This window comes from Atractosteus spatula, chromosome 1 (genome assembly GCF_055471065.1).
Source record: "Atractosteus spatula isolate fAtrSpa1 chromosome 1, fAtrSpa1.hap1, whole genome shotgun sequence".
Classification (NCBI taxonomy): domain Eukaryota; kingdom Metazoa; phylum Chordata; class Actinopteri; order Semionotiformes; family Lepisosteidae; genus Atractosteus; species Atractosteus spatula.
The window spans coordinates 46,872,837-46,899,229 of record NC_142706.1 but is presented as its reverse complement, the minus strand read 5'-3'; the positions used below and the strand labels follow the sequence as shown (position 1 = coordinate 46,899,229).

The window sequence follows — 26,393 nt, the reverse complement described above, 5'->3', positions numbered from 1 at the left end:
TGATATGGTAATCATATACGTCACATGAGTCAGAGTACTAAAAATGGAAGACTCCTAGACGCACCACATGTGTATGTTATTATTGCCTTTCAAGGTTCAACTAAGAAGAAAAAAACGTAACCTTCTAAAAAATATTTCAAGTATAATTTATTTTTAATTACTAAAAATGCAGAGGTTATACCGACTAAAGCAATGTGCCCCTGCTTGTTATTGCGCCCGGAATGTATTTCCTGTATTTTTACAAACTTTGGGGGGCAGACAAGGTAATCGCTGTTCATCTATTCTACGCAATCGTCCAGAACTCTGTAGAAAAGTGCCAACTTTTAAGACCTATTGCTTGGAAGACACGTGGACGTCAGTGGTCCGATGTTACAGCCGCGGCAGCAGAACGCAAGCGGCAATCGGCGACAGTGGAAAGCAGGAAAGTCTTGGAAACTCTTACACATCGATTGAACCAGAAAAAGACGAAGAATTCGTCTTCCTGGACTACTCCAACCTAGAGGAAGAGAACGATGATGGGGTTTCTTTCAAACCCCCTTCGCAGATGGAGTCTGTGGCCAATAAAGAGAGAAACGCATCGCGAAAGTCGTGTACAGAGGTGTATCACAGAGCTTTGGAAATACAGATGCGGTTATTAGAAGATACAGTGTCAGACCAGGACCAGGACGTACAAGAACTGGATATAGAATTTCATGACGCTGACTTCCCCCTTCCTAAATTAACTTCTAAAAGGAAAAAATCCCAAAAAATATACGGCACTCCAGATAAGGAGATTCCTTTTAGTGACAATAGCTGTTCGGGATGCGGTGCCCGTATGCATTGCACTGACCCGATTTTGCCCGGTTATGTACCCAGTGAGAAATACAAACAGCTAATAAAGGAGAACAAGATGGACAGAGCGGTGTGTCAGCGATGTTTCTTGCTTGTCCACCACCAAAAGTCTTTAAATATTCAGGTTTCGAAAGAAGAATATCGGAATGTTGTTAGTCGGATACGCCAAGAAAAAGCTTTGGTATTGTTCATTGTGGACCTTCTGGATATTCCCGATTCTATCATTCCAGATCTATTAGAACTAGTGGGCAAAAATAAAACCATAGTGGTTCTGGGAAATAAAATAGATCTGCTACCTGGCGATTCGGATTGCTATTTAAAACGAATTAAACGTCAGCTTTTTGCGTATTGCGTTGAGGCAGGTATTACTTCAGGCGATGGCATCAAAGATGTCCATCTCATCAGCGCCAAGACCGGCTATGGGATAGAAAACCTAATTTCGAGTCTTCAAAGATCGTGGAAATATAAAGGAGATGTGTATTTGGTTGGAACAGCAAATGCTGGAAAGTCTACACTGTTTAACACCTTGCTGGAGTCGGACTACTGCAAGTCGAAAGCTCCAGATGTGATTCAGAAAGCTACCATATCTCGATGGCCAGGTAATTATTACATTTGCCAGGCTGCAGGCCAGTGCAAAGTGAAGACCTGCTCTCTATCGTCGTAGAAGCCTATATGAAGGCACTATATAATGCAGTGAGGTTTAGCATGATTTGCAGAGAAACTGCCCATATGTCTAAGTAAAGGCCTTGCAGTGCCTTATTCAAGTTATTAGGATATGCTTATTCGAAGTTACTTGTATGAACAGTGTAATAAACCTCGGTCTAAATCACTAGATGTTTTGATGATTGAAGAAGAACTACCTTTCGCTATTCCCTCAGCTCAGTGTACGAAAAGTATTGTTTCTAATCTGTCAAAACCTAAATTTATCCCATGTTAGGGGATCATATATTAGGTTGTTGCAGATGGAAGCAGACACTAACCTATCTGTTCTTTATGAGGCACCACACTAAATCTCCTGAAGTTCCCAATCATCAACCCCACTCCATATCGCATGTTCAAGAGGTCTGAGAGACTGAAGAGTGATGGCTCTCAGTCGGAGAAGGACCTGAGCCCACAGGAGTTAAGACAACTGCAGCAGCTCAGCAAGCAGGGATATTTAGTAGGTAAGAGTTCTGAGTTCTATGACGGTACCAGATCAACATTTGTTAAGGCCTGAATAAATTAAAAGGAGACAGAATAAAAACCCTGTGACTAAATCTAAGCTTCCCCTTAACCCTAACTTAAATGACACCGTAAAACTCTTAACTCTAACCCTGTGCTCCCCTTAACTCTCAGTCCTCACTTTAACTTACATTCCAGCATCTGGTACCTTAACACAGCCTGGTTTCAAGCCCATAATTATAATAATAAACCTATTCATGTTCCTCCATGACCCTGATTTCTTCAAGAGCCCAATGAAAGACTACCTGTGGGGGTGGAGTTGCCACACTTGCACAGTTGACAAGGAATTTGTCTTCCCTATTCATCTCAGGACGGGTTGGCAGATCTTTTGGCTCGGCTGTCCAGGCGCACAAAGATATGGACGTTGTCGATTTTGATCTAGAAAGTCTCAGTGTGGGAGAGGAGGAAGAGGAAAGAACGAGTAAAAAATCGGCTCTTTCCAACCCAGTGGAGTTCACCCACAACGAGCTCAAAGATGCCCATTGGCTGTATGACACCCCGGGAATTATGAAAGAACACTGTGTGAGTGCTTTTGCTAAAACACATTGTATGTTTAGCCAATGCAATCTTTGTGCTTACCAGCAGAATAATAGAGCTCTTCTCTGACTGAAACACTTATTGTCTGCTGGTGCCCATGGTCAGTTATTGCTATCCCTATTAGTTAAAATGTGCCATCTTGTAGTTGTTTTTATTCCGGGCAGACATGGAAAGCCTTAGTACTGATGAGCTTGATTATTTCCCAGAGGAAACTGATTGTCCTACACTGACTCCAGCTCCCTTTTTCATGTAGATGCCCCTCAGAACCGTATATGTGCCCATAGAGGTCGCCTCTATCAGACCCACGTACAGACTTCTTTCTTGTAGTCATCCAGAACACCAGCCAACGTGTTATAGCTCTCAGACATTATGAACTTGCAGGGGTTAGGAAGTTGGACCTAGTGTCTCAGTTGTACAGCAGTGGAGTTCTTGAGCAAGGTCAACATGGAATTAGCTCTTTGCATAGTTTTAAACAAGCAACAGAAGTAATGGATACAAACAGAGTATATTTTGATTTTCCGAAGGCTGTTGATAAAAGATTCATTCTCAAAAGGTAGTAGGCATTCAAGCTACTATATGGATTTGGATTGAGAACTGGCTAATGCATAGAAAACAGTGAAAGGGTAAATGCTCAAAACTGGGTGATGTCTTTTCTGAAGTACCACACGTCTCTGTGTTAGGAACACTCCTCTAACTAATTTATATTAATGATCTTCATGGGATTAGGTAATTAACTAGTCACGTTCACAGATGACACCAAAATAGGAGGATGAGGATTAAAAACAATCTGTAAAAGATCAAGACAAACTTTAACAAATGGCAGATGGCATTTAATGCAGACACGTGTAAAGTGTTTGTAACAGGGCGCTGTGTATACTCTGTGCCCATGTTTGAAAGCCTATTGAAATAAGCAGTTTTGCTAATCTCTTTGCATTTTGCAGGTTCTCAGTCAGCTCACAGATGAAGAGTTGAAGATGGTGGTACCAACTCAAGCCATTGTGCCAAGGACATTTGTGCTGAAGCCGGGAATGGTGCTCTTTTTGGGCGCCCTGGTGCGCATAGATTTCCTTAAGGTGGGTAAATTGTAGAGGTCATGACCATTTGGTTTTGTGCCCATGGTGTCATACATGGGCTAAAAAGTAAAATGTTTGTTAACTGTTTTAGAGTATGTTCCCCAATTCAGCATGGACGTAAGTGACACTTTAAATGCAGTTTGTTGTGACGTAAAATAAACGCAAGTGACAATAGTGGATTACGATTTCAGTAACGTTAAAAGTGCCAAAAGGATAATTGAGGCAAATAATAGTAGTTTGCAATATTACATGCTGATTTTGGATGTAATATTGCAATATTACCAATATTACATACAGATTTTGCTTGATTATTCAATAGGTATCTGTACAGATTTTTTCATAATAAAAGTACCACAAACGCATTGCCTGGAGGAGAACTGGGACCCCAGAGGTCTATTTGCTCCCACAGGAATTTTTGTTTTCCCTTCTTTTGTACTCTGAGGTCTACTGTTGCTGTACAGGATTGTTAACTGCTGTATAAATCTGCAAAGCAGTCAGTAGTAATCTGTGGCAAATGATTTAAGAGAGATTTAATACTTTTTTCAAATGAGATGCAAAAAAGGTCCAAATATTTTAGGCATGAGTGGTGCCATTAAGTTTCTTGTACACCACATGAGTGGTAGCCTGTTTCACTTTGAAAGCTCTTCTTGCCTTAGGGTGAGAGATCTTGTTGGCTCTCGATTGTCGCCTCCAATCTCCTGCCAGTTCACATCACCAGTGGGGAGAAAGCAGATGCCATTTACCAAAAGCATGCTGGGAATACACTTCTTGGGGTAAGTGCGTGTGTACAGTAGGAAACCAAAACAGAAAACTTTTAAAGCACAACTCTTATCTTTGCTGTAGCAATTAAGTTGAGGAAAAATGAATGTTTTAGTTTATATTATTAAAGTAATACCTCAGTAATTTGATAATTTACTGACAGATGATCAGGAGTGAAACAAATATAATTGTAATTTGCTTGTTTGGACATAATGCATGTATAGTTTAGTATTAGGCATTATGTAAAATATGATGCCTTTAGTTCAGTTTTATCATAAAAATGCACAAGTTGGTGCATTTTGATCAGAACATCAGAACGGCCACAAATGAAAGCAAGCTGTTCAGTCCATCAAGCAAATCTGGTCCTGTTTCTCTGTAGTACTGTAGCCTGTACTGGATATACTGGGAACAGCCAGTAACGATTAAGGACAATCTGTTTGGACTGGACATCCTCTAATTTTCTGTTCATGACCAAAAAAAGATTTTATTTAGCCGTAGCATCGTGTGCCATTGAATACATGCTTTAAGAGATTTCCAGTTCAGACAGAATACTTCTCCTTTGTCATTAGGTTAACTCAGCTCTTCCATTCCTTCTTTCCTGCTGCCTGTTTTACAGGAAAAAGAGAACACATTTGCAATGTAGTTAAAATTGATGTTACACAAATTTCAGGTGGCTGCAAATACACATTTGCTTTTTAGAATTAGACATACTCGGGTAGCATGTTTCAAAATTAGTAACTAACAATAAACCTTTTCTCCTTTCTGTTCCATAATGGCATTTATATAATAATTTAGCTGAGCTATAGAGAGCTCTGAAATTCTATCCACTTTCTTGGTAATAAGTCATGGATATGAAGGTCATGGGACTGTGGGGGCATTCGGGTGAGATGCTGGGCTTGTTTCTGAGACTTGTGCTAACACCGACAGTACGTCTTTAGGTGCCTGCTGGTGGGGAAGAGCGCATGAGACAGTTCCCAGCTCTTGTACCTCAAGACTTTGAGCTGCAGGGAGTGGGGCCTGAAGAGGCTATAGCCGACATCAAGCTCTCGTCTGTAGGTAGGAACAGCGCCATTGACTTTCTCTCTTCACTACTTTGACATAAGGAGCGCCTGGGTTGGAAAAGCGGAGTGGTATTGCAGTGAGGTAAATTTAAAGCCAATGAACACTGGATTATCGACAGGAGTAGGGTGATTGTCCCAATTGTATTGTTTCGCTGTAGTCCCTTATTGGATATACTGGAAACAAGATTAGACACAGTTTGGACAGTAATTCAGTAAGCACTTTTGACTGTTTTTTCTGGAGCTTATTCTATATTTTTTTACATAAGAGCACCACTATTAACGGCAGTAAACCAACTTGTGTTGTTCACACTTTTTACTTCATTGAAACTCAAGATGGGTTCTTGGAAAGAAAGCACAACAAAGAAATGATGTGATGAACCTCCATACATCCATTTTCTAACCACTTCATCCACGTGAAGAAGATCATACCTTCAAATTAGAAACCAAATAGCAAAAAAAATTAAACTCAAGCAAGAAACATTTGTGTGCCCTTCTGAGAAATAATAAATTCTCATTTGAAATATTGTTCTGAAGCAGAGGGACATGCTATTTAGCATTGTTGTCTCACATGAGTGTTTGATGGGTACTGTTGTTTGTTCATGCCTTTAAAGTCATGCTGGCTAGGGTAATTAGGGTGTCAAAATTGCCTCTGTGTGCTCATGTGTGGCTGCCCTGTTATTATCTGGCATCCTTTTTCACCTTGCCCACTGTACTGTCTGGGTGTTTACAAGGAATGAGAGGCTTTCTGATAAAGGGTGGCTCTTCACTGCTTCTTATAATGTAATGCAGGATTCAATGGCAATGAAGCAGAAGCATGTTAAAGGAATGGCCGAGTTGTAGTCCGTATGGTGAAAGCTGGAGTTGGTTTCTTCTCCCCCAGGCTGGGTGGCAGTGACGGCTCACGCCGAAGACAAGCTGCTGTTCCGGGTGCACAGTCCGGCGGGGGCGGGACTTGCACTGCGCAGGCCCCCGCTGCTGCCCCACATCGTGCTCCTGAAAGGGAAGAGGATCCGGAAATCCCCCACCTACAAAGCCAAGAGACCTCCCACCCTGCTGGACACCTGCCTGTCTACAGCTAGAGCAGACAAATCAAAGAAATGAAAAGTACTGTGTCTTCACGTCATATCATTCTGTAGCGGCAGCTTCCTCAGGAGAGGAACTGGCATTCTTGTACAGCAGTCAAGGGAGTTAAATACATTTAATATTTGTTTCAGACTAGTTTTTATCACATAATTCTGAGATTGCCAATTTCAATGTTTGGTGGTCCAATGTCAAGCCATCGGGACAGCTCTTATGCCTTGTATACCTTCTCCTATGACTCTTCTATTCATCCCTCTCAGCTGCCTGGTAATCACTCTTCCAACTTATCCAAAACCCTGCACCTTGCTAAATATTGTCTTGCTTTTCGCCTGCATCTCCTCCTCCTCATGCAGTTATTTAGTGAACCATTCCTGATTCCTGATTGGAACCATTTAAAGATCCTTCTTTCCCCTCTTCATCACTCTTCTGACCTCCTTTCATATATTCCTCCCTGCTCATCTACCAGTTGCAGACTTGCACCTAGAACCCCATACCCAGGGGCAGGAAGACACTATCTCTGACCACTGCCTTCCAGCTGAACACAACGATGGCAGTTTAAGATTTATCCCTGCTCTTATTGTGACAGGCAGCTGTATAAAAACATAGGACCATCAAATTCATACACCTCTTAATTGTTTTGCAATGTTAATGCTTTACACAGGGCGGAGCGGTGGCTCTGTGGCTAAGGATCTGCACCTGTGGCTGGAAGGTCACCGGTTCAAATCCTGCGGCCGGCAGAGGAATCCTACTCTGTTGGGCTCCTGAGGAAGGCCCTTAACCCCCAACTGCTCCAGGGGTGCTGTACAATGGCTGACCCTGCACTCTGACCCCAAGTTTCTCTCTCCTTGCCTGTGTGTCTCATGGAGAGCAAGCTGGGGTATGCAAAAAGACAAATTCCTAATACAAGAAATTGTATATGGCTAATAAAGTGATCTTATCTTACACTTCAGCAGTTATTAATTGAATTGAATCACTTTAGCTGATTTAATAACACTGATTGTCAGCTTGAAGCCACTTTATATGTTACTTATTAATTGCCAGATAAAAACACCATTCTTAAAGTGAAATATACGGGTCAAGAGTCTTCACGCTGGTCCTTCAGAACTCCTGTCCAGCAACATGTATGTGGATTTTAAATTATCAGCTGCCATAGGCTTGAAACAGTTAAACTATGATCAGTTTAGCAGGGGGTATGTTCATGTATCATTTAGAGATATTTTGTAACAAGAATCAGAATACCTTCATTTCTCAAGGACCAGTGTTCCCTTCATTAAAACATTACTCGCAGAACTGATGAACTAGTTAAAACACGTGCTCCTCATCTTTAAATAACAGTCAAATAAGAGAGGCCTGTAAGAGTAACGGGATTAGGGCTCTTCCAGACTGGGAGTGGAGATCCCTGCTGCAGGTATAATTCTAGGGTTTTGTTCTTGCTCTCAAATTAATCAGTTTCAAAATTTAAAATAAAAAAAACCTTGCATTTTTAAAACAGGAAGTTATAGTTTTTATTACATTACTATGCAAGAATAAAAATACTGTTGATACTAAGATACAATGAACTGGAACCCAGAATTATGACGAGGAGACAAAAAAAGTGGAAAAATCCCTGCCAATTCTTAGCCGGTGCAATTGATTTATATTTGGTCATTAAAATACCATGTGGTCTGTCTTCACCCTCGATTTGCTTAGTGGAAATCTTACTTTTATTATCTTCAAAATTTATGTTAAAAAAATCAATTTGACAAAAAAAGTCAACTTAAATTTTTATTGAAAAATTCTACAGTGTTTTTCTACAGCTTGGAAGCAGTTCATATACACTGGATCAGTCAAAGTCAAGCAAATGACTCAGTATCCCCTTCTTTCAATAACAGCTCATTATTATTGGTGCATATTATAGAGAGAGGTGTTAAAGATGCTATTGATTCAACACTACACTTTTAACATCTCTTGATATAATCTCTGTTCTTACCATTTATAGCAGTAATGTACAGTACTGTAATAATACACCCCTTAGATTACTCATTTCACACTTTCTGTAAAGTGAAATGGGTAGCTGGAGTTTTTGGTCTATAAATGAAGCATCACTAATAAAAAAAGATGCTCTGGCAATGCAAATTTGGGAGAAACAAGAAAATGTAACGAGCTAATCTTGGTCCAACTGCTAGATGTCAGTATGCAGCACGTCTTCTTTCCTCAAACTTAAATGCTTTATTTTTCCTTTGCTAGTCCAGTTATGGTTTAATGAGCCCAACAGTCCCTACTTAAAAAGGGGATACTGTGTTATTTACTACATAGTACAAACAACAAATTACATATAACCGAGTACAATTAATGATACATGCATTGGACAGTTACAGTGTCTATCTTAAGAAATGACCTAATTACTATAGATAAACGAATGTACATAGAGAATAATCATTTCCAGTTTTATATAACACTAACACATATAGATACCACAATTTGCAATCTAACCACCCAGAATGAGTGCATTTTCAATTCAGACATATAGCAATTGAAAGGAACATCATTTTCCCTGTGCCCAATATTTTTAGACAGGGGAACTAAGAATGCACAGTAGTTCATAGAGTCCTATACATACTTTGGTTTTACTTGAACAGGCAATATTGCACTGGATATGCAAAAGAATGTGTATAGGTTGCTCAACATAATCAGCAGTCTGGCAGTACAATGTATTACATAATGTACATCCAGACAAAAAAAAAATCAGATAAAGCTATACCAAACTGAATGACAATTTAGGTCATTTGTGTGCAAACATGGAAAAACAGCTTAATGCTCAGGGACAGTAAACCCATGATATGTGTGGGCAGAACATAACACTGGATTCAATTTGAATTGATATTTGTGTATGAAATTATTCAGAACACACTGATTTGCTCTTAAAGTGAGGAAAATAGTCAATTAAATCAAATACACCACTGCTGACTTAAGCAATAAACCAATCTGTTCAGTCTGGATGCAGGTAAAACAATGTGTACAAGTGTCAACAATATAGAAAGCTGCAGAGCCACAGAGTTTTGATCCATCATGTTAGCCCTTAAAATCATATAGTGTCAAATAGTAACACCTCAATAGTTAATTTGTGACAATGCCTCAGCCTGAGAGTCACAGGCTTACCGGTTTTTTCCAAAATACAACTGTTTCATTTTTCCCTCAAGTACTCTGATGGAAGGTCACAGTTTGTGGTCTTCAGTTCTTTTATGTGAAATTACAGTAAACAGTGATTCAGATCATTTCTGTACAGTTGTTTTACATGTTGCCACATGACAATATGAAATCTTAAACAGAACTCAGCTGCTGTTCCATGAATTCTGGACTGTGGCAGAGAGGATAAAAAATCCACGTCTATAAAAATGTGCAGATTTTTTCTCTTCATCCAAATCAACTCTCATGTTAAAAAAAAAAAAGTTTTGAGTGATAATTACAGAGCATCACTAGAAAATAAAACAGTTCTACATTTAAACAACTCTGAAAATGTCAGTAAAAAAAAAAAACACTGCATGACTGAAAAGCATAAGGTGTTGAAGATCATACACTGTTCAAAACCTGTACAATCACACTTTCATGTCAATGAAAGGTTTAATTTCTTAAACCAGAAAAGGGGAAGGCAAAAGCCATTACTTTATTGAGAAGCAGGACAAACTGTTATAAAAATAAAGAATGTTCTAAACAAACCTATTGACCGAAATAGGTCTTTCTTTAAAACCTGCTTAATTGCTCAAAGCACAAATCTGTTTACAAACTAGATTAAAGACTGATTGTCAAAGGCATTACAGAAAACAGGTCAAATTTTACAAAGACTCCTTTACAACAAATATGCTATATATATATAAGATCTTTGGACTTCATCTATTGTTCAAATCAAAGTATAACTGAATCTGTGAACAGAATTTTCTGTCGAGGTCTCTGCATTTACCTTATTTTTCTTCACTTTCTACCCCTCCATCTACATGTTGCCACCACACAAACTGATCACTACAAGCATTTACAGGCCACCCTGGCCAGACCTGCCCCTTCTGAAGCATCAGGTGATGCCAGGTGACCTGTGGGTACAGCTCACACCAATAATCTTGGATCAGTTGTCCCATGTTTCATTCTCCAGTTTCACCTTTTGACTGAGAGTCCATAGTTTGACCAGGGCAACTACAAATATCATTTGCACACAGTGCCACAAGAGACAAAGGTGCCCTGACTTACCAGAATTTAGAGAAAATTGGATGTACTTCCATCTCATCACCAAGCGCAGATGTAAGCAGTTTATTGAACAGTCTACTGTTTGTTTCCTGTAGCAGTGTTTCCGAAAAATATTTACAGGCAAAACTGGCTCAGTTGTCAAGGGAGACATATAATTTGAAAGGGATCCCACAATGGTGCACTGAACTGTGTGCGTCACAAACTACACAAATTAAACACAACCAGGAGCATGATTAGCTATTAAGACAGAAAAGCCCAGGAAAAGTGAATATCAACAGAATGTTATACATAAACATTTCATTCTGAAATACTGTAATATTTCAATAAGGGGGAGTTCCTACTATTAGGACAATAAAGCTGTTGTAGTCATCAATTTCTACACCGTGAAATACCAGGATAACACTTCTTGCAGCCAGGTGATAGCGATGAAAACCATTTACTAAATACTCCAAGGTACATACACCTATCCTTATAAATATTTCAAGAATTTACAATTTAAAAGCCTACTGACTACCTATGATTTAGGTTTTGATAGACATACTGTATATACACAGAAGTTCCAAAAGGAATATAAAACCTGGCAACTAATAAAATACAACGTTTCGAAAAGTCTATTTTTGTCCTTGCTCCAATGCATAGCTTTAAGATGTTGTGCAAGGCTGTAAGCGCTGCACACAAGTGAATGTTTTTGTGATGCTGTATTGCAATTGCAGGTCACAGGAAGGAAAAAAATCAAAGGGATCACAATTTTTTTTTTCACAAAGTGCATGCTTTAAAAAAAATCATATAGCTTTTAGTCTCCTTAATTTAGAGTGGAGTACTTAAAACCATTTTATTCCACATCTACAGAAAAGAAAGTGTAAAGTGTCAGATACAGCCAGGAGCAGATGGGGAAAACCAATACAAAATGAGTGTATGCACTTCTCACAACTGCATGGCTTGGGCAGCTGTGTCTGTCTCATTATTCCTCTTACTCGGGAAGGACAAAGGGCATCTTTGGTACATTATTTAATTATAATAATGGTACTTTTCATAGAGCATTAACTTTACTTATTTGTTGGACAGACTCTTCTTATGATTATTCAAAGCTCTAGTTTTGAGATTTTTTCTGAAGGGCTATAACTAATGAAGGTTTGTACACTGCTGCAAGAAACATGGAGGCTGAAAGCAGTGTTTTTTTCTAAAGAAAAATCAGTTAACATGAGGTGATTTAAAAAAAAATATTTAAAACTTCCTGGGATGTAGGAAGTCTGGAAAGCCCCTACTCTATAAATTCACCTTTCAGAATATAGTCAGCTCCCTTCTTTCAGAGCCCTCTGAAGTAAAAATGCCTCACGCTTTCAAAAGAGTGTCGTCTTCTGAAATACTACGCAAGGTAAAGCTGTCCCTGCAAGGATTTCCTTGTCTAGACTTCCATGTCACAAAAATGAACCAACTCCTCTATTTACCAACAGGATGTGGATGAATACAGAAAAAAAGGCCTCACCAGATATGAACGAAGAAAAATAAGACTCCTGGTTGTAGAATTCCACATTCCAACTTGCAGTCTGTAAAGCTAGCCTCACATTTTCTAGAAACGCAATAAAGCTTTGTATTATACATTAAATCTCAATCAACACTCACAGCAGGTTGAGAACAATAATATGCCTTGAGATACACCTTACGCAAAGCCAGATCATTTTTCATGTTCATACAATAAACCTTGACACTGAAGAGATCATAAAAATGAAAAATGCATGGCCTTCAAAAATATGAAATTACACATATATGAATGATAATATTAAGGAAGCCTCAAGGAGTAATGCAACAACAAGACACCACTGATGATTGCTACTTGGAGATGCAAATCTGCGGCTTATGAAAGCAAGTCCAGATCGCCAACCGCTCTGCGGCTGTTCAGCTGTCCTCTGCTGCGCTCTCCAGATAGTACACATTAACCAAGTGTCGGTTCAGGTGCCTCCTGTATTCCCCTTCAGCTGAAAACACGCGGTCGCAGAAGATGCAAGTGAAACTCTTGGAAGCTTGCCTTGGCTCCGGGTCGCTGGCCTTCATGGCAGTACTGGCAGCTTCCGCAGCTGCTCCCACCCCATTTAATCCCGAGTCGTCACTCCCCTCGGAAACGCTATCACTGAGGTCGCTGCCATCGTGGCTGTGGATGCCTTCGTCTTCCTCCATGTCCATGGTTTCGGCGTGGGGTTTGTTGCCGACTGCGGGAAGCTCGAGAGGGGGCAAACGGTCTTGGTCTGCGGCTTTCTTGGGCCCTGTGGTCTCCTCTGTACAGGGCTGGATTTGCTGGCTGCTGGAGCTAATGCTTTCAGATGTGTCCTTTGGTTCACTTGTGTCGTCCCCCAGTTCTCGTTCTGTCCCGGTTTCCTCAGGAAGCTGCTTTTGCTCATGAGGAAGCTCCGACAAGGTTTTGCTTTTGTCAGTCTCCACATCCCCAACATCACTGTCTTCTGTGCTCCTATTGCTTTGTTCCTCATTCTCGTCTACATCCTGTTTCTTTCCTTCAGCAGAACCCTCTCCCTCCCCATCAGCAGAGCCCTCTTCTTCCCCAACAGCAGAACCCTCTCCCTCCCCATCAGCAGAGCCCTGTTCTTCCCCATCAGCTGTGCCCTCTTCCTGCCCATGACCAGTGGACTCTTCCTGCCCATCAGCCATGGCCTCTTCCTGTCCATGACCAGTACCATCTTCCCGCCCATCAGCAGTGGCCTCCTCAGTACATCTGTCCACTGGGGAGCTGTCTACCTTTTCAGAAGCCAGGTGCTCCTCCTCCTCAACAATCACCAGCTGGATCTCTGTGACTGGATAATCCTCATTTTGTAAGGGATCCCGAGAGTCATTAACGTCACTTTTCTCCTCCTGTTTGGCTGGCTCTTCCACAGCTGTCTTGCTCTTCTCATTTTTGGTCTTTGTAGTTTTCTTTTTCAGTTTGACAGTGGTGGGCCAATCTGCTTTCTTACCCAGCTTGCCTTTGCTTTTTGATGACTTGCAATTCTTCAGCTTTTTGTGCTTCTTTCTGAGGATGCTACTTTTCTTGGGACTTTTGTCCTTGCCCTTCATTTTCTTCTTCTTTTTTTCCATACAAGCAGGATGCTCAGAGTTCTCTTTCGCTGGTGCAGGTTCCATCGCCTCTGCTTTTCTCTTCCCTGCTTTGGTCTTGGGCAGCTTCTCTGAACCCTTTTCTGTGGTGTCCGAGCCCTCGCGGGCCTTCTCGCTATCTGCTTTCTCCATTTTGGTCAGTTTCGCAGACTTCTTCGTTGCGCCTTTAACTGCCTTCTCCGTGTTCTTGTTCACTCTCTCTGCAGTCTTGCTAGGCTTTTCAGCACTGACATTCGTTTTCGCTGGGTTCCTTTCTCTTTTGGGCCTCGTCTTCGGTGGCTTGTCTGCAGGTTTGGCCGCTTCAGCCGTTTTTTTGGCTTCTTTCTCTTTCTTCTTCACCAGCTTATCAGCGCCGTTCTCTCCTCTTTTTATATTATTTTCCGCTCTAGCCGCTTTCTCTGGCCTGTCCGCAGCCTGTCCTGTACTCTTCTCCACAGTCTCCTTTCCTGTAGTTTTCTCCGCGCTCTCTTCCTTGTCTGTGCACCCCTGAACTTTCTCTTTCTTTTCCGTGTTCTCCTTATCGGAGCCCTCCTCTCCCTTTTTGAGGCCCTTTTCCTTCTGCTGCTTCTCCTTCACGGATTCTGAGGTGGGCTTCACAGTTTTGGCGGTCGTGAGATTCAATGCACCTGTGTTCGCCTGCTTCTCCCCCTCGCTCTTTTCTTGTTTCTCAGCTTTTTTCTCCTGGCCCACGCGTTTCGGTTCTTCTCCTTGCCCAGTCACAGCGTACTGAGGACTGCCTGTTGCCTGGTAGTAAGCAGCCCCAGGTCCAGTCCGTTTGCTGCGCAGCTTCACTCTGGACACGTCCATAGTGATTTCAGTGCAGTGAGGGTGCCTGGACTTGATGTGATACTGCAGGTTGCACTTCTTGGAAGCGGCGTAGTTACAGACAGGGCACAGGAACTGCCTGGGATTGACGTGGAGTTCCACATGCTTTTTGTAGTTGCTGCGATCCGCCGTTTTGTAGTCACAATGAGGGCAGCTCAAGGGCTTGGGTCCGTCGTGAACCTGTCTGGCATGACGCGTGACTTCATGCTGGTTAGCGGCGACGTAGCAGCAACTCTCGCATTTAAAGGGCTTCTCACCTGTTATCAGAAAAAAAAAATTAATAAACATTATATGGGAAACCCATACCTTCCACGGCAACACAAAATACTATTTCTATGACAGAGATGCTTATAAATCATGATCCCATGCTTAAGAAAAACAGTCACATATGAAAATCCAGAAAATGAATTCAACCAATTACCGGCGATCAAGCACTTATCAAAAACACGAAGCACAAACATACATACCATTACCTGATGGCTTACTGTTCTAATTTGAGAAGGGTATCCAAACCAACTGCTCCATTGAATGCATTGAATGCGACAAAAAATTGAAATTAACATTGTGAAGAAAAAATTCTTAAACTTAAGTCCCAAGTGATATACAGTTAATATTCCCTACACAGACCATGCTTTTGTTTTGCAATGTATGCAAGCATTAAACCTAATAATATTTGATTGACATGCTACACTAACAAACAATTACATAAAAAATATTACAAAAGTCTTAGCAATAGGATCTTGAGATTTACCATTTAATTTTGACGCTGCCCTGCCCACCAGTTTTCTCAAAACTAGCCAATAGCCACACTGCTGTATATCCCCACACTGCAAACTTTCAATTCAATTCAATTGATTTTTATATAGCACCTTTCACAACAAGGTTGCCCCAAGGTGCTTAACAAAGTAAGTGACCATACATATTGTGAATACACAACAGAACAGACAACGGAGGAGAGGAACCAAAAACTCCTTAGTAAAGAGAAAAAAAACCTCTAGGAGTCCAAGGTCAAACTCAAAGTCCCTGGGGACTTTATACCCATCTTGTGAACTGCTCTTAAAAGGTAAGAGGTAGACGCCTACCTGAATGTGTTCGCATGTGTCTGGTCAGGTGGGTTTTCTGGGAGCTTGAATACTTGCAGTAAGGACACCGGAAAGGACGTTCTCCTAAATAATAAGAAAAACAAAAACAAATATAATCTCCAAAATAAGATGATAACCAGTTAGTTAATGTGTACAGCAGCATCCAAATATGATCATAACCTCTTCCAAATGAGATGTCAAAAGACAGATGGTAGTTAATGGTGTTTAACTAGCCAGAGTCTTGGCAATCAGTACTTTGTGAAATCTCCTTTGACTTTGAGTACAAGGAGGTGTGCTCTGTAAGATTTTAAAAGATCTGGTGATTGCCTTTAAAGTATGTGCTGTATTCTCTTACTGTGAAGTCCCTATCCTGGTTAAATTTGCAATGCCGCTGTTCCTCCTTTCTAACCAGGACCAGACGACGTAAACTAAGAACAACAGATCCATTTCATTTATTCACAAAAGGGACAGTGTTGATTTTCAACAACAGCATTACTATTCTGTATTATCCCCACTCCAGGAGAGTCCACCCACTCCATGTGTGTAGTCATGTGGTCCCATTCGTCTTGGGGTGAACTGGTTGCTGTTTGTCAACAATTTCCTTTCTTTTTGTAATTTTAAAGATTTTTGTGAGGTTCCTGGCTGCTGCCTTGAGTGTGAGTTATCCTTCCAAATCTCCTTCCTGACCTCTATTTGGGTAGAGCTTTCTAATGTCCTCCTCCCAGCGGAGGAGCTGCTATTGCATTAAGTCTTGAACTTCTCGATGACAGAACCCAAAATGAAAAACCTGGTTGGCTTAGTCTCCTTTTACATTCCTCACTAGATCAGAATATTTTTACCCTAGATCGTTGGACAGTTCTCTGGCTTTCCACACAATGACATGGGCTGAGTATTCAGCCTCCCTTAATACCTACTGGCAATCAAAGTGACTTCCGGAAGCTTCTGTAAACAAGTTTGTGAAACTACCAGATGACTGAGAATGTTACAGGATTTAATTTTGTATTTACATACAGAGTAAAAAGAAATTCAAAAAGTATGTAGAGCTATATAATTCTTTTTTACAAAGATATATTTAGGATTCCCCTTCATACATTATCATGGTAAATCAAAAATGTTGACATGAAATGCTGATATGCCTGCATCTGAACCCGCATTTTCTTTTATATTCACTTTCAGTTAGTTTGTCAATATTAAGAATACATTTGGAGAATACTTACGGAGAAAATCTTTCTACACACAGTCTATACACAAAGCAACACAGAGTGCAAGTGCAAAGAATAGATTATCCCTCTGGAACAAGTTCACAAGCTGGCTGAGGTTTTTCTTCTATTCATTGAACAGCTTTAACTTATAATGAACAAGATCATTTTTAACAGCTGGGACATGATGTATCCTGCAGTTTTCTTCCAGAGTTTTTAATGACACCCATTTCTATGGTTTACAGCCCAGTTTAAACCCCTGTTTGTTCAAAGGCAGTCTAACTGAAGCACTGTTGTCTTTGCTGTTTGTTGTTTTGAGGGAAGGTCTTCTGTTGTAGAATTTTACATCACAATAGGCTATTGAACAGATCCAGTCAGTGCTGCATTTCTATGTGTCAGCAAAGAACAGAGAGGCTATAACGATCTCACACCCTCAAACAATGAGAAAAGCAGGAGAGTGTTTGAGTAAGGGCAACTGTATCTTCAAGAGAGAATGGCATTAAATTTGACATAGGGGTTTCTAGGACTCCGATTTTGCAGGCAACTTCCTGCGTACTAAAAATAAAATGATACAAAATAAGCACAGCACAGTTGCTCTTTGCTCAAAATATATAAGTGTAAGCAATTATTATTATAATTAATTAAAATGTTAATTCCTTTCACTTAGAAGTTCAAGAACACTGTTCATCAAAGCTGCATGCTTAATGTCACTTTTTTTAAAAAAGTGATCTAAATCCTTTCAAGACATTTCCTTAAAAAAATAATTGTTTTCCCCTCTACGCCTTTTTTTGATCATACTAGACCTGCTGACCTGGAACAGAACGGCAAACGTGAAATTTTGCACAAAATGGGGATCTGCCCCTACGGTCACGGCAATTCTGTTTTCTGTTTTTGATACGCCAATTATTTAAGCTGGTCATATTTTTAGATTGGAAAGCTGTTTCACCGTTTTTAGAAACAAACAAAAACTGATGAGAGGGACTTGTTCCGGGACACTCGTACTGATATTTCCCTGCTGTGTACTCCCCACCATGTTCTCCAAACAGAATGTGGGGTTCTGAGTCAGAGCTGCAGCTATTTCTGTGTTTTTCACGTTTTAAAGCCAGATCATACAGAGCACAGAAAATGAGAGGATGCCTTTTAGGTTCCCTACAGAAACTCCCAACGACCGCAACACCCTATAGCAGTGGTTCTCAAACTATGGTAGCGTACCACTCGTGGTACGTAGAGCGCCACCGGGTGGTACGCCATATGGCCCTGGAACTTTGTTGTGTGCACTGAAAAATCGGGACAGGTTTTCATATTTTCTATTTTAATACGTGTCGAATGCGCAGCCTACATACTATGATATAGCGCGCCCTAATACTTGAGTGGACACAAGTGCTACAATGTAATTCTAATCCACAGAATAGGAATGCATGCTACGAACGTAAGTGACCAATTGTATTTAAAAAAAGTTATCTCCAGCAAATAGGGAGGTAGGAGAATGTGCGTGATTTTGGAACAATGCCAATGTTGTCAACACAGGAATGCACTGAAATGCATGCTAGGAACGCTGGTAATCTTGTGAACACAGGAAAGCGTGATAGATAACAGAAAAAATATTTAAGAACTGTTCTAGGTTAATTTGAGAAAAATACACCGAGCGTCTCTGTGTTTCGCACCCATGCGCATGAAATAAAAACTTCTTTTAACTTCTGAGATGGACTCCTGAAATGGACACGGGGAAAAATGCAAGGTTGCGGATTGCTAAAGCAGGTAACCCCCACACTATTTTTGAAGAACTTTATTTACTGTTGGCAAAAGAGCTGACACGTATTATGTGTAGAGAAAAGGCTGCTAAACAGCTCGACCTGCCGCCTCCTCTGAAAGACACAGTCACTCATAGAATTATTGATATGGCGGATGATATCACAAGTACGCTGATAGAGTGTGTTAAGATTAACAGATGCTTTTCCCTGCAATTAGATGAGTCTGTAGTCGATTTGGCCAATTGGCTCGTTTACGTTAGATACGAGTTTGAGGGTACGCCCAATGAGGAAGCTACCAACAGGAACTACAGGAGAGCACATATTTCAGCTTCTGAATGAATTTATCGAAGAGAATGGCATCGACTGGATAAAATGGGTCGGAGTTTGTACAGACAGTGCTAGAGCGATGACAAGCCGACACAGCGGCGTAGTTGCACGAATTAGAGAGGTTGCTCCAGAAATGAATGGATGCATTGCAACATCCACTGCGAGACCTTTGCCGTCAAGAAAATGCCTGACGATTTAAAATCTGTTATAACTCTGTTGTGAATTGTATCAAGGCTCGAAAAAGGAATTCACATCTGCTTTGCTCGACTAAACAGGCTCACCCCTCTTACTGAAATGGTGCTTTTTTATTGCTTATTTTTAATTGTTGTTGTTCCTGTTATTTTTCTGTAAAGCGCTTTGAGAAGCCACTTTTAAAGGTGCTATATCAAATAAAGTTTATTATTATTACATTTATTATATGTGTATGTGAGTGTGTGCGCGCACGCGTGCTCATGTTGGTCATTGAGAATGTCTGTGGTTCCTATGAGAAGATGACTTGTAGGTGGTACTTGGATGCTTTGGTTTGATCAGGGGTGGTACTTGGTCCAAAAAGTTTGAGAACCACTGCCCTATAGTATAGAGAGGCTATCACAGCCAGTAATAGCCAGTCAGTGCGATGCAGGTCACAGTCAGTCAGTGCAGGTCAGAAGTGCCCAATGCCCAGTACCTGTGTGGGTGCGGATGTGCTGCACGTAGTTGTTCTTGCGGTCCGAGAAGTAGCAGCACTGGGAGCAGGTGTAGAGCTTGCTGGGGAAGTGGTTCCTCAGGTGCTTCTTCCAGTGATACTGGCTGACGGTGGTGTAGGTGCAGATGGTGCACTTGTACACCCGCTGGCTGTCGCCCTCCTTCTTGTGGTGCTTGAGGTGCGCCATGTAGTGGTCGTACCGGTTGGTGTTGTAGCCGCAGCGCTCGCAGCGGATCACGCCCTTGTTGTAGACCACCCCCTCCGTGCTCTCCGCCGCCTCCTTCAGCTGCTCCTCGTTCTCCGCCCTCCCGACGACGATCAGCTTTTTGGCGCTGTGCACGCGGATGTGGTGCACGAACTCCTCCTCGCACTCCGCCTGGTACTGGCAGGGCTTGCAGTGGAAAGGCTTCTTCTTCTTGGGCGCTTCCACGCAGCGGTGGCCCCGCTTCCTCTTGGCCCCCGGGGGCGAGTGGCAGAACACGGGGGCGCTGGGCAGGACCTCTTCATCGGAGCCCGTACCCTGGGAGGTTTCGGCGTAAAACCCCACGGGCATTTCCAGCTGGTTCTCGTAGTCGCACCTGAGCAGGTTTTCCTCCTCGCTGTCCGAGAAGGTGCTGCCCACGGTCTTCAGCTCCACCATCTGTTTTTCCTCCATCATGTACTCGCAGCCACTGACCTCCGAGGTCAGGGCCACGTTGGCCAGCATGACCAGCTGAGGCGCCGCCATCTCGGTCCTGGACAGCTCGGTCAGCCCGTGTCCCTCCCCACTCAGGGGCATGCCCCCCGGAGATGAGAACATGTTGGCTCCAATGGGGTGCACAGTCTGAGCAGCCATGCTGTCCTGAAACACGAAAAATATAGAGAAGTCACACATGATGCTGCATGTCCTGGTTAGACTTCTCCCTTTTTTGCACTTCGACAGCAAACAGAACTGGAGCCCTCCCACGATAAAATGACCGGTTTTGTCACTTACAGAAGTTGTATTTTTTCCCCCCGCAGTACCACCACATCCACAGCTAAAACAACCACACTGGTTGGAGAAGTAAAAAAACACTTTGCCGGCATGCTTTAAGCAGGCCTGATAGTAGAATTGATCAATCCATGATATTCGTTATTGATTTCTCCAGCAGTTTTATTCTGTTGAGCCCTGCTGTGTGCTGGTCAGTTCATGTGTTTCACCACAGGTTTGCAGTAACACTGGTTACAAGGTCTGGGGATTTTATTTTTATCCATGCTCTCAGAGCTAGAACACTTAATACAGATCCAATCCAGAACACTCTCAAGGCACTTTGCATAACTTATACACATAAAAAGCACAGTGCACAGAAAATACAGCTAATCCATGTATAAATGCGAAATTGAGAGAGTATGAATTAAAGGCCATTTTTAGGTGCGATTTAAAAACATCGACAGAAGTCTGCATTTTTAAAAAGGTCAGGAAGAATATTCCGAAGACAAATTTAGCCAGCACATCAGGGTTAGCAGCCTTACTCTTTCACACAGTGCCACTGGATCTTTCCTGACCAAGCAGACAGGCCCTGGGTTTCACAGCAGAGCTGAACTGCTCAGCAATGTACCCTCCTCACCACTTTGTGGAATAGGTTTGGAAATTGTGGACCAAAGAGAAAAGTACCATCTACTGGTCCACAGCATCCCTTTAAAAGCAGCAGCCCAGTTTCCCTGACCCAGTACAAACCAGGCCCAGTCTTGCTTAGCTCCACAATCTGCCATAATTAGGAAACAAGGTAAGAAGCTGTTATGAAAAGCCCTCAGTTAAATCACAAAAATGTGGTGCTACAGTGTGTTCAGTTTCATGAGAACAAGTTGAGGAACCACTGGAGTTACCTACAATGACTACAGAGAAAAATGGTGGCTCGTTTCCCACAAGCCTAAGCCAACTTCACTTCTTCGGACATGAGAAGAACTTTGAATTGCAGTGTAACTGGATTCTTGTAAAGATAAGGTTTCGTGAACTCCGCATCAGAAGAAAGACAACTGGGCTACCATCCCCATTACCTCTGTCATTTGATTAATTCACATATCAAAAGTCTGGTTTAAGTAATAATTAAAAACACTTGGCAAATAATTGCAAATGTTGTTGCATTTTTTTCTTACTGAAAAGTCTTTCTTCACTCACAGCACAAGAAAGCCTACAAAATTACAGAACACAGGTACTGAAAAATAGAAATACAAACATTTTGGCTGTTCTGACCCCAACAGGACTATTTTTACTACTAGCTTCTACAAAGCACTATGAAGCCTCTTCAGAGGTCTTGCTCATGCATTGCCAACAGATGCATGTCTATCAGCCATTAGCTTTCTCCTTACTGCATTCCTAGAGCTGGCAAGAGGCAAGAGCCTCTCATTCCCACTGGTGCATGGACTGTTTCTACCAGGAGAGGCCAAGAGCAGTCAACTGTGACAGTCACGTGATCCCCCAGCATTCAACAGCCAATGTTATCCCAGGTGCCAAGGCAAAACATGCTCAAATATTTGGAGTCAGTTGCAATGTGGCTAATACATTAACTAAGTCAATGGCTTGGCTTACTAGCAAAGGGTTTAAAGTTAAGAGCAGCTTTTATGTCACTCTGTTCATTATGACAGTAACGGGCCTATTTCTCCTCAAGATTCAAACACTTTAAAGGTGTTTCAGAATTTTAAAAAAACACATTCAATGAAGCAGACTTCAATTCCTTCACCTTGGAAAGAAAATGTAAATTTTGTCTTTTAAATTTGATTGATTTCTCATGGAGAAAAGAGATTTTACAGGCTTATACCAAAACCTCTAAAACAAAACCAAGATCAACCGAAAGATACGATTTTGTGGTTGTGAGCTGTCATAAACTAAGAATAATATGTTTGTGGTTGTAAGAAGGGGTGACACACAATCATGCCACTATGAGTACATCTGTTTAACCTTCCAAAACTAGGCCTCTGAACGTACACTGGACAACCACTGCAGACTTCCCGATTGTACAGGCTACATCATTAAAAGCATAGAATTGAAATCTATGGAGGATGTTTTTACAATTTAGTAAGGCCTAATTTTGAATATAGCACACAAATGTGATCACCACATTATAAAAAAAGACAGTTTCTCTGGAATCACTCCAAAGAAGACCAACCAGATACATTCCCAGTCTCACGGGAATTTGCTACTCTCACAGGCATTAAGAAATAAATCTGTTTATTCTTAAACACAGAAGACCATGAGAGGACCCGATTCAAATATTCAAAATCCCCAAAGGCACCGACAAAGCCTACATAAGAGCCTTGTTCAAAATCAGGAGGGAATCATGAACCAGAGGATATTCATAGCACTTTTTTTTGTTTCCTTCAAAACCAAGGCTAAGAGGCACTTTTTTTACATACAGGATTATGAGAGTCCAGATTAACCTATTAACCATGTTGTTGAAGCCAAATTGAGATGGTTGATATCCACAGATAAATTAGCTACTAAATACCAAAAAAGATTAGGCTTTTCATAGGTTCCTATGACTGTTTCTCATTTCTGACAGTTCTGCCATTCTGCACAACAAAAACAAGGGGAAAAAACACCACTCAGGCCTAATATTTTACCCTAGGCACAGAATCGTAAGGAAAAAGGAAAGACCAACACCTCATCCAAAAATGTTGAATAAAAGCACAAGGTTAATTGGACAGCATTATAAATTAAAGCTACCATGGCCAGTTTGAAGACCGAAATCAGAACAGCCTTTAAACTGTCATAGAACTGGAACAATGCACAAGATGACACAAGCTCAGAAGAATGCAGAAAGCACACCTTTCACACCTGAGCTTTCATCGTATGGACTGCACCGATCTGAGTTTGCGTAAATGAAATATTTAAGACTCTGCCAGCTCATGAATGGACCAGCACACTTGTAAGGTTTCCAGTCACAGAAAAATAAGTGCAAAATGTTTGCGAATTGTGGAAGTTCAGAAATAGCTACTCAGCCATTTTTTTCAAGATTTCATCCTGGATTTAAAAAAAAAAACAGCTTGGTGACATTCTCAAACCAATTACCTTTTAACAGCTATACAACCGCAATGGGCCAAAATGGGCATCTTCTATTTGTAGACATTTTTATGGAAACATGACATGTAACAAGAAGAGCAATCATAACAGATGGTAAATTAAAATATAATCTATCCGTTATCTAACTTGATTTCACCAAAGCTTAAGAATTACCTTTAATGGAAATTTTACTTAAGGCTATTAGACACCTACGGATCTTCAGCTCTTAGGTATACAGTATGGGAATCAAGGACTGTGACCTATGTCCCAGCTTCTTACGGCATAAGGCGTTTAATTTCTTCCGTGAACACTTCATTAGAGATATACGAAATACGTTTTACTGATTTTCAAAAATCTAAAAGGCATTTCTCGACTCTCTTTATTGGCAAACTTTGGGCTACTTAAAAGGAAGCAGTATGTCGACTCGTCCCATTCAAACAAAGTGTGAAAGAAAGTGAATTATAAAACAAAAACATGCTGCATCAAGTTAACATAAGTACAATCAAGTCTGTTCTTCAAACTGTAAAAAACTTAGGCCTCCGCGTTTGCATGCTTAGAAATTTGCGTTCGGCCATTTTATAACATTCCAAACAGCCCCACCAACTACAAGCTCTCTTATGTACCGTGTAAAGTAAGAAATATACAGCTTTATGAAGTCACCTGATGACGAGCTCACGTTTGCTACCTAAGCATTGAAAAGGGGAATAGTTACATTTCTTTTATTTTTCTTCCTCCAAAACCATCAGGTTTCTTTACATATAACGTGTTTCAGATTCGTGAATATGCAACTCGATTTACAAGTAAAGCAAAGCGCCTGAGTTCGCACTTAAGTGTGCAAGAAACCATTTTAGCAAAACCGAAGTGAAGAGCACACTTCCCCCTCGTAAAAACAGAAGGTCAAACTTTTGCCTTCTATTTTAGACTATCAACCTTAAGGAAGGCAACAAATTAACTCGAGATCCAATAAAAACACTGACGTGAACAGTTACGATGTGCAAAAATGCTTTCGAAAATAAAGCATTTTAATACTCCAATGCAGGAAATGCGAGAGGAAAAATCGCTGTCCAACTACGTTCAAGGCCCCAACACTTCTCTCAAAAACTTAGCAAAGTAAACATGCCCTTTCCGGAAACTGAGAAAACAGGACAACTTTTTCTACTAAATTAAACAAAGAAAGTGGAAAACATCGTCCATTTTAAGTTAAACGTGCTGATCACAAGCGACATCCGCAGTTGATAAGTGCCCATTAAAGCCGTACCTCAAACTTTTTTGTAAGTGTGTTAGCCGTGGTCCTGATCTCCGTGCTGAAACCCGAGCTCTGCGCTTTATTGAATCAGCCCTGGACAGCGCCTCTCCCTTTTCAGCGAGCGAAAACCCCCTCCATTTTTAAAACAGTTTCTCAAAGTTTTCGGTCTGGAAATTCCCGGCCACATGCCCGCAGAGCCGACGAGTTCGCCCCTCGTTTTCCACTCACCTTAAGCCACTTTCTTCTTTTCTTGCAACTCGAAAGCTATATTTTTCAACTTATTTGAAACGAATTTGTTCCAGGAGTAACAAGTCCCCACATTCCAGCACATCGCTCTGTTCGTGGGGATGGCTGACGTCAGCGCGTACTCGCGTTTCTGCCCAGGACTGAGTCGCACAGCGCTGAGTTGAAGTTCTGTGTTGAAACGAGTGGATATCTCTTGCAGTCCTGGAACCTCAATGAACGCAATCCTAATAATAGCAGTTTATGGAAGAAGAAAAACAAATACAGTGTTTATCTAAAGTATTAATTCTGAAAGTGCGTTTCATTCAATGCCGCATTTATTAACAAGGCAGACCACATTCCAAAATTGCGAAGTCGTCGTCTTTATCTTTTTTCAGGAGTAAATAGCAAAGGCTTGCTTCTAAACCAGGAGATCTCAGAGTAGGGTCCTGGGCTACAGCAAAATACGCAAATTCATGCTCACAGAAATAAGTCAACAAACACTGAACAATGAAGACTATGGACAGACCTGTGTTTGCTAAAGTTCTTCACAGGAACACGGCTGCAGCGGAGATTTTGAGAACCGAGAGCATCATACACAGGATTCAAGTCCCTTGCAAGGTCTACAAAATATCCACATAGGAGCAATTTAGAGACTTCAGTACCCTGACTAGCATAACTGTCCTTGTTAGATGCTTGGAAACCACTGCACCCAGCAAAAACCTGCATAAACAGGAAGAGAACATGCAAACGCCACACTGAAGGTGTCTCTGTCCAGATTGGCCACAGGATGTAAGATCTGTGAAGCAGTACTCACTATGTCGCCATGGTACCACAATTCCACATCATTTTAAATCAAATGAATATAAAAGATTTTCATAGTCCCTCCCTCTTGATGTAGTACTTGAGACAGACGAAGAGTACGGGTGAACCATAGCACTTTCTTATGAACAGCGTGCCATGATGCCAGAGGATTGTGAATCTAACTGCAGGTGAATTTCACAGGGCTAGTGGATTGTACTTGCAAAGGAGATTGAGACAAAGGCCAGTTTTTAGAAGATGTGTTAATGCATCTGAGAACGTGGATGTGTATGTATACTGTATGTGTATGTTTTTATTGTAAAGGTTACAGATGAGAGGCCTTTCAGACCATCCGTTT

General features: G+C 41.3%; 2 protein-coding genes across 2 annotated transcripts; one reads left to right on the top strand and one right to left on the bottom strand.

The window, feature by feature from the left end:
- The first annotated feature begins 59 nt into the window (after positions 1-59).
- noa1 (nitric oxide associated 1) lies at positions 60-10,997 on the top strand. The gene is made up of 7 exons (XM_088937964.1): positions 60-1,430; positions 1,830-1,994; positions 2,363-2,574; positions 3,531-3,662; positions 4,319-4,435; positions 5,360-5,477; positions 6,363-10,997. The coding sequence occupies exons 1-7, from the start codon at positions 167-169 to the stop codon at positions 6,581-6,583; spliced, it is 2,229 nt and encodes a 742-aa protein (XP_088794090.1). The 5' UTR covers positions 60-166; the 3' UTR covers positions 6,584-10,997.
- Positions 8,314-25,395, bottom strand: rest (RE1-silencing transcription factor). Its single transcript, XM_088937846.1, has 4 exons — positions 25,241-25,395; positions 19,731-20,589; positions 15,787-15,870; positions 8,314-14,961 (listed from the first exon to the last, which is right to left on the bottom strand). Exons 2-4 carry the CDS (start codon positions 20,581-20,583, stop codon positions 12,674-12,676), a joined length of 3,225 nt encoding a protein of 1,074 aa, XP_088793972.1. The 5' UTR covers positions 20,584-20,589; positions 25,241-25,395; the 3' UTR covers positions 8,314-12,673.
- Positions 25,396-26,393: the final 998 nt, after the last annotated feature.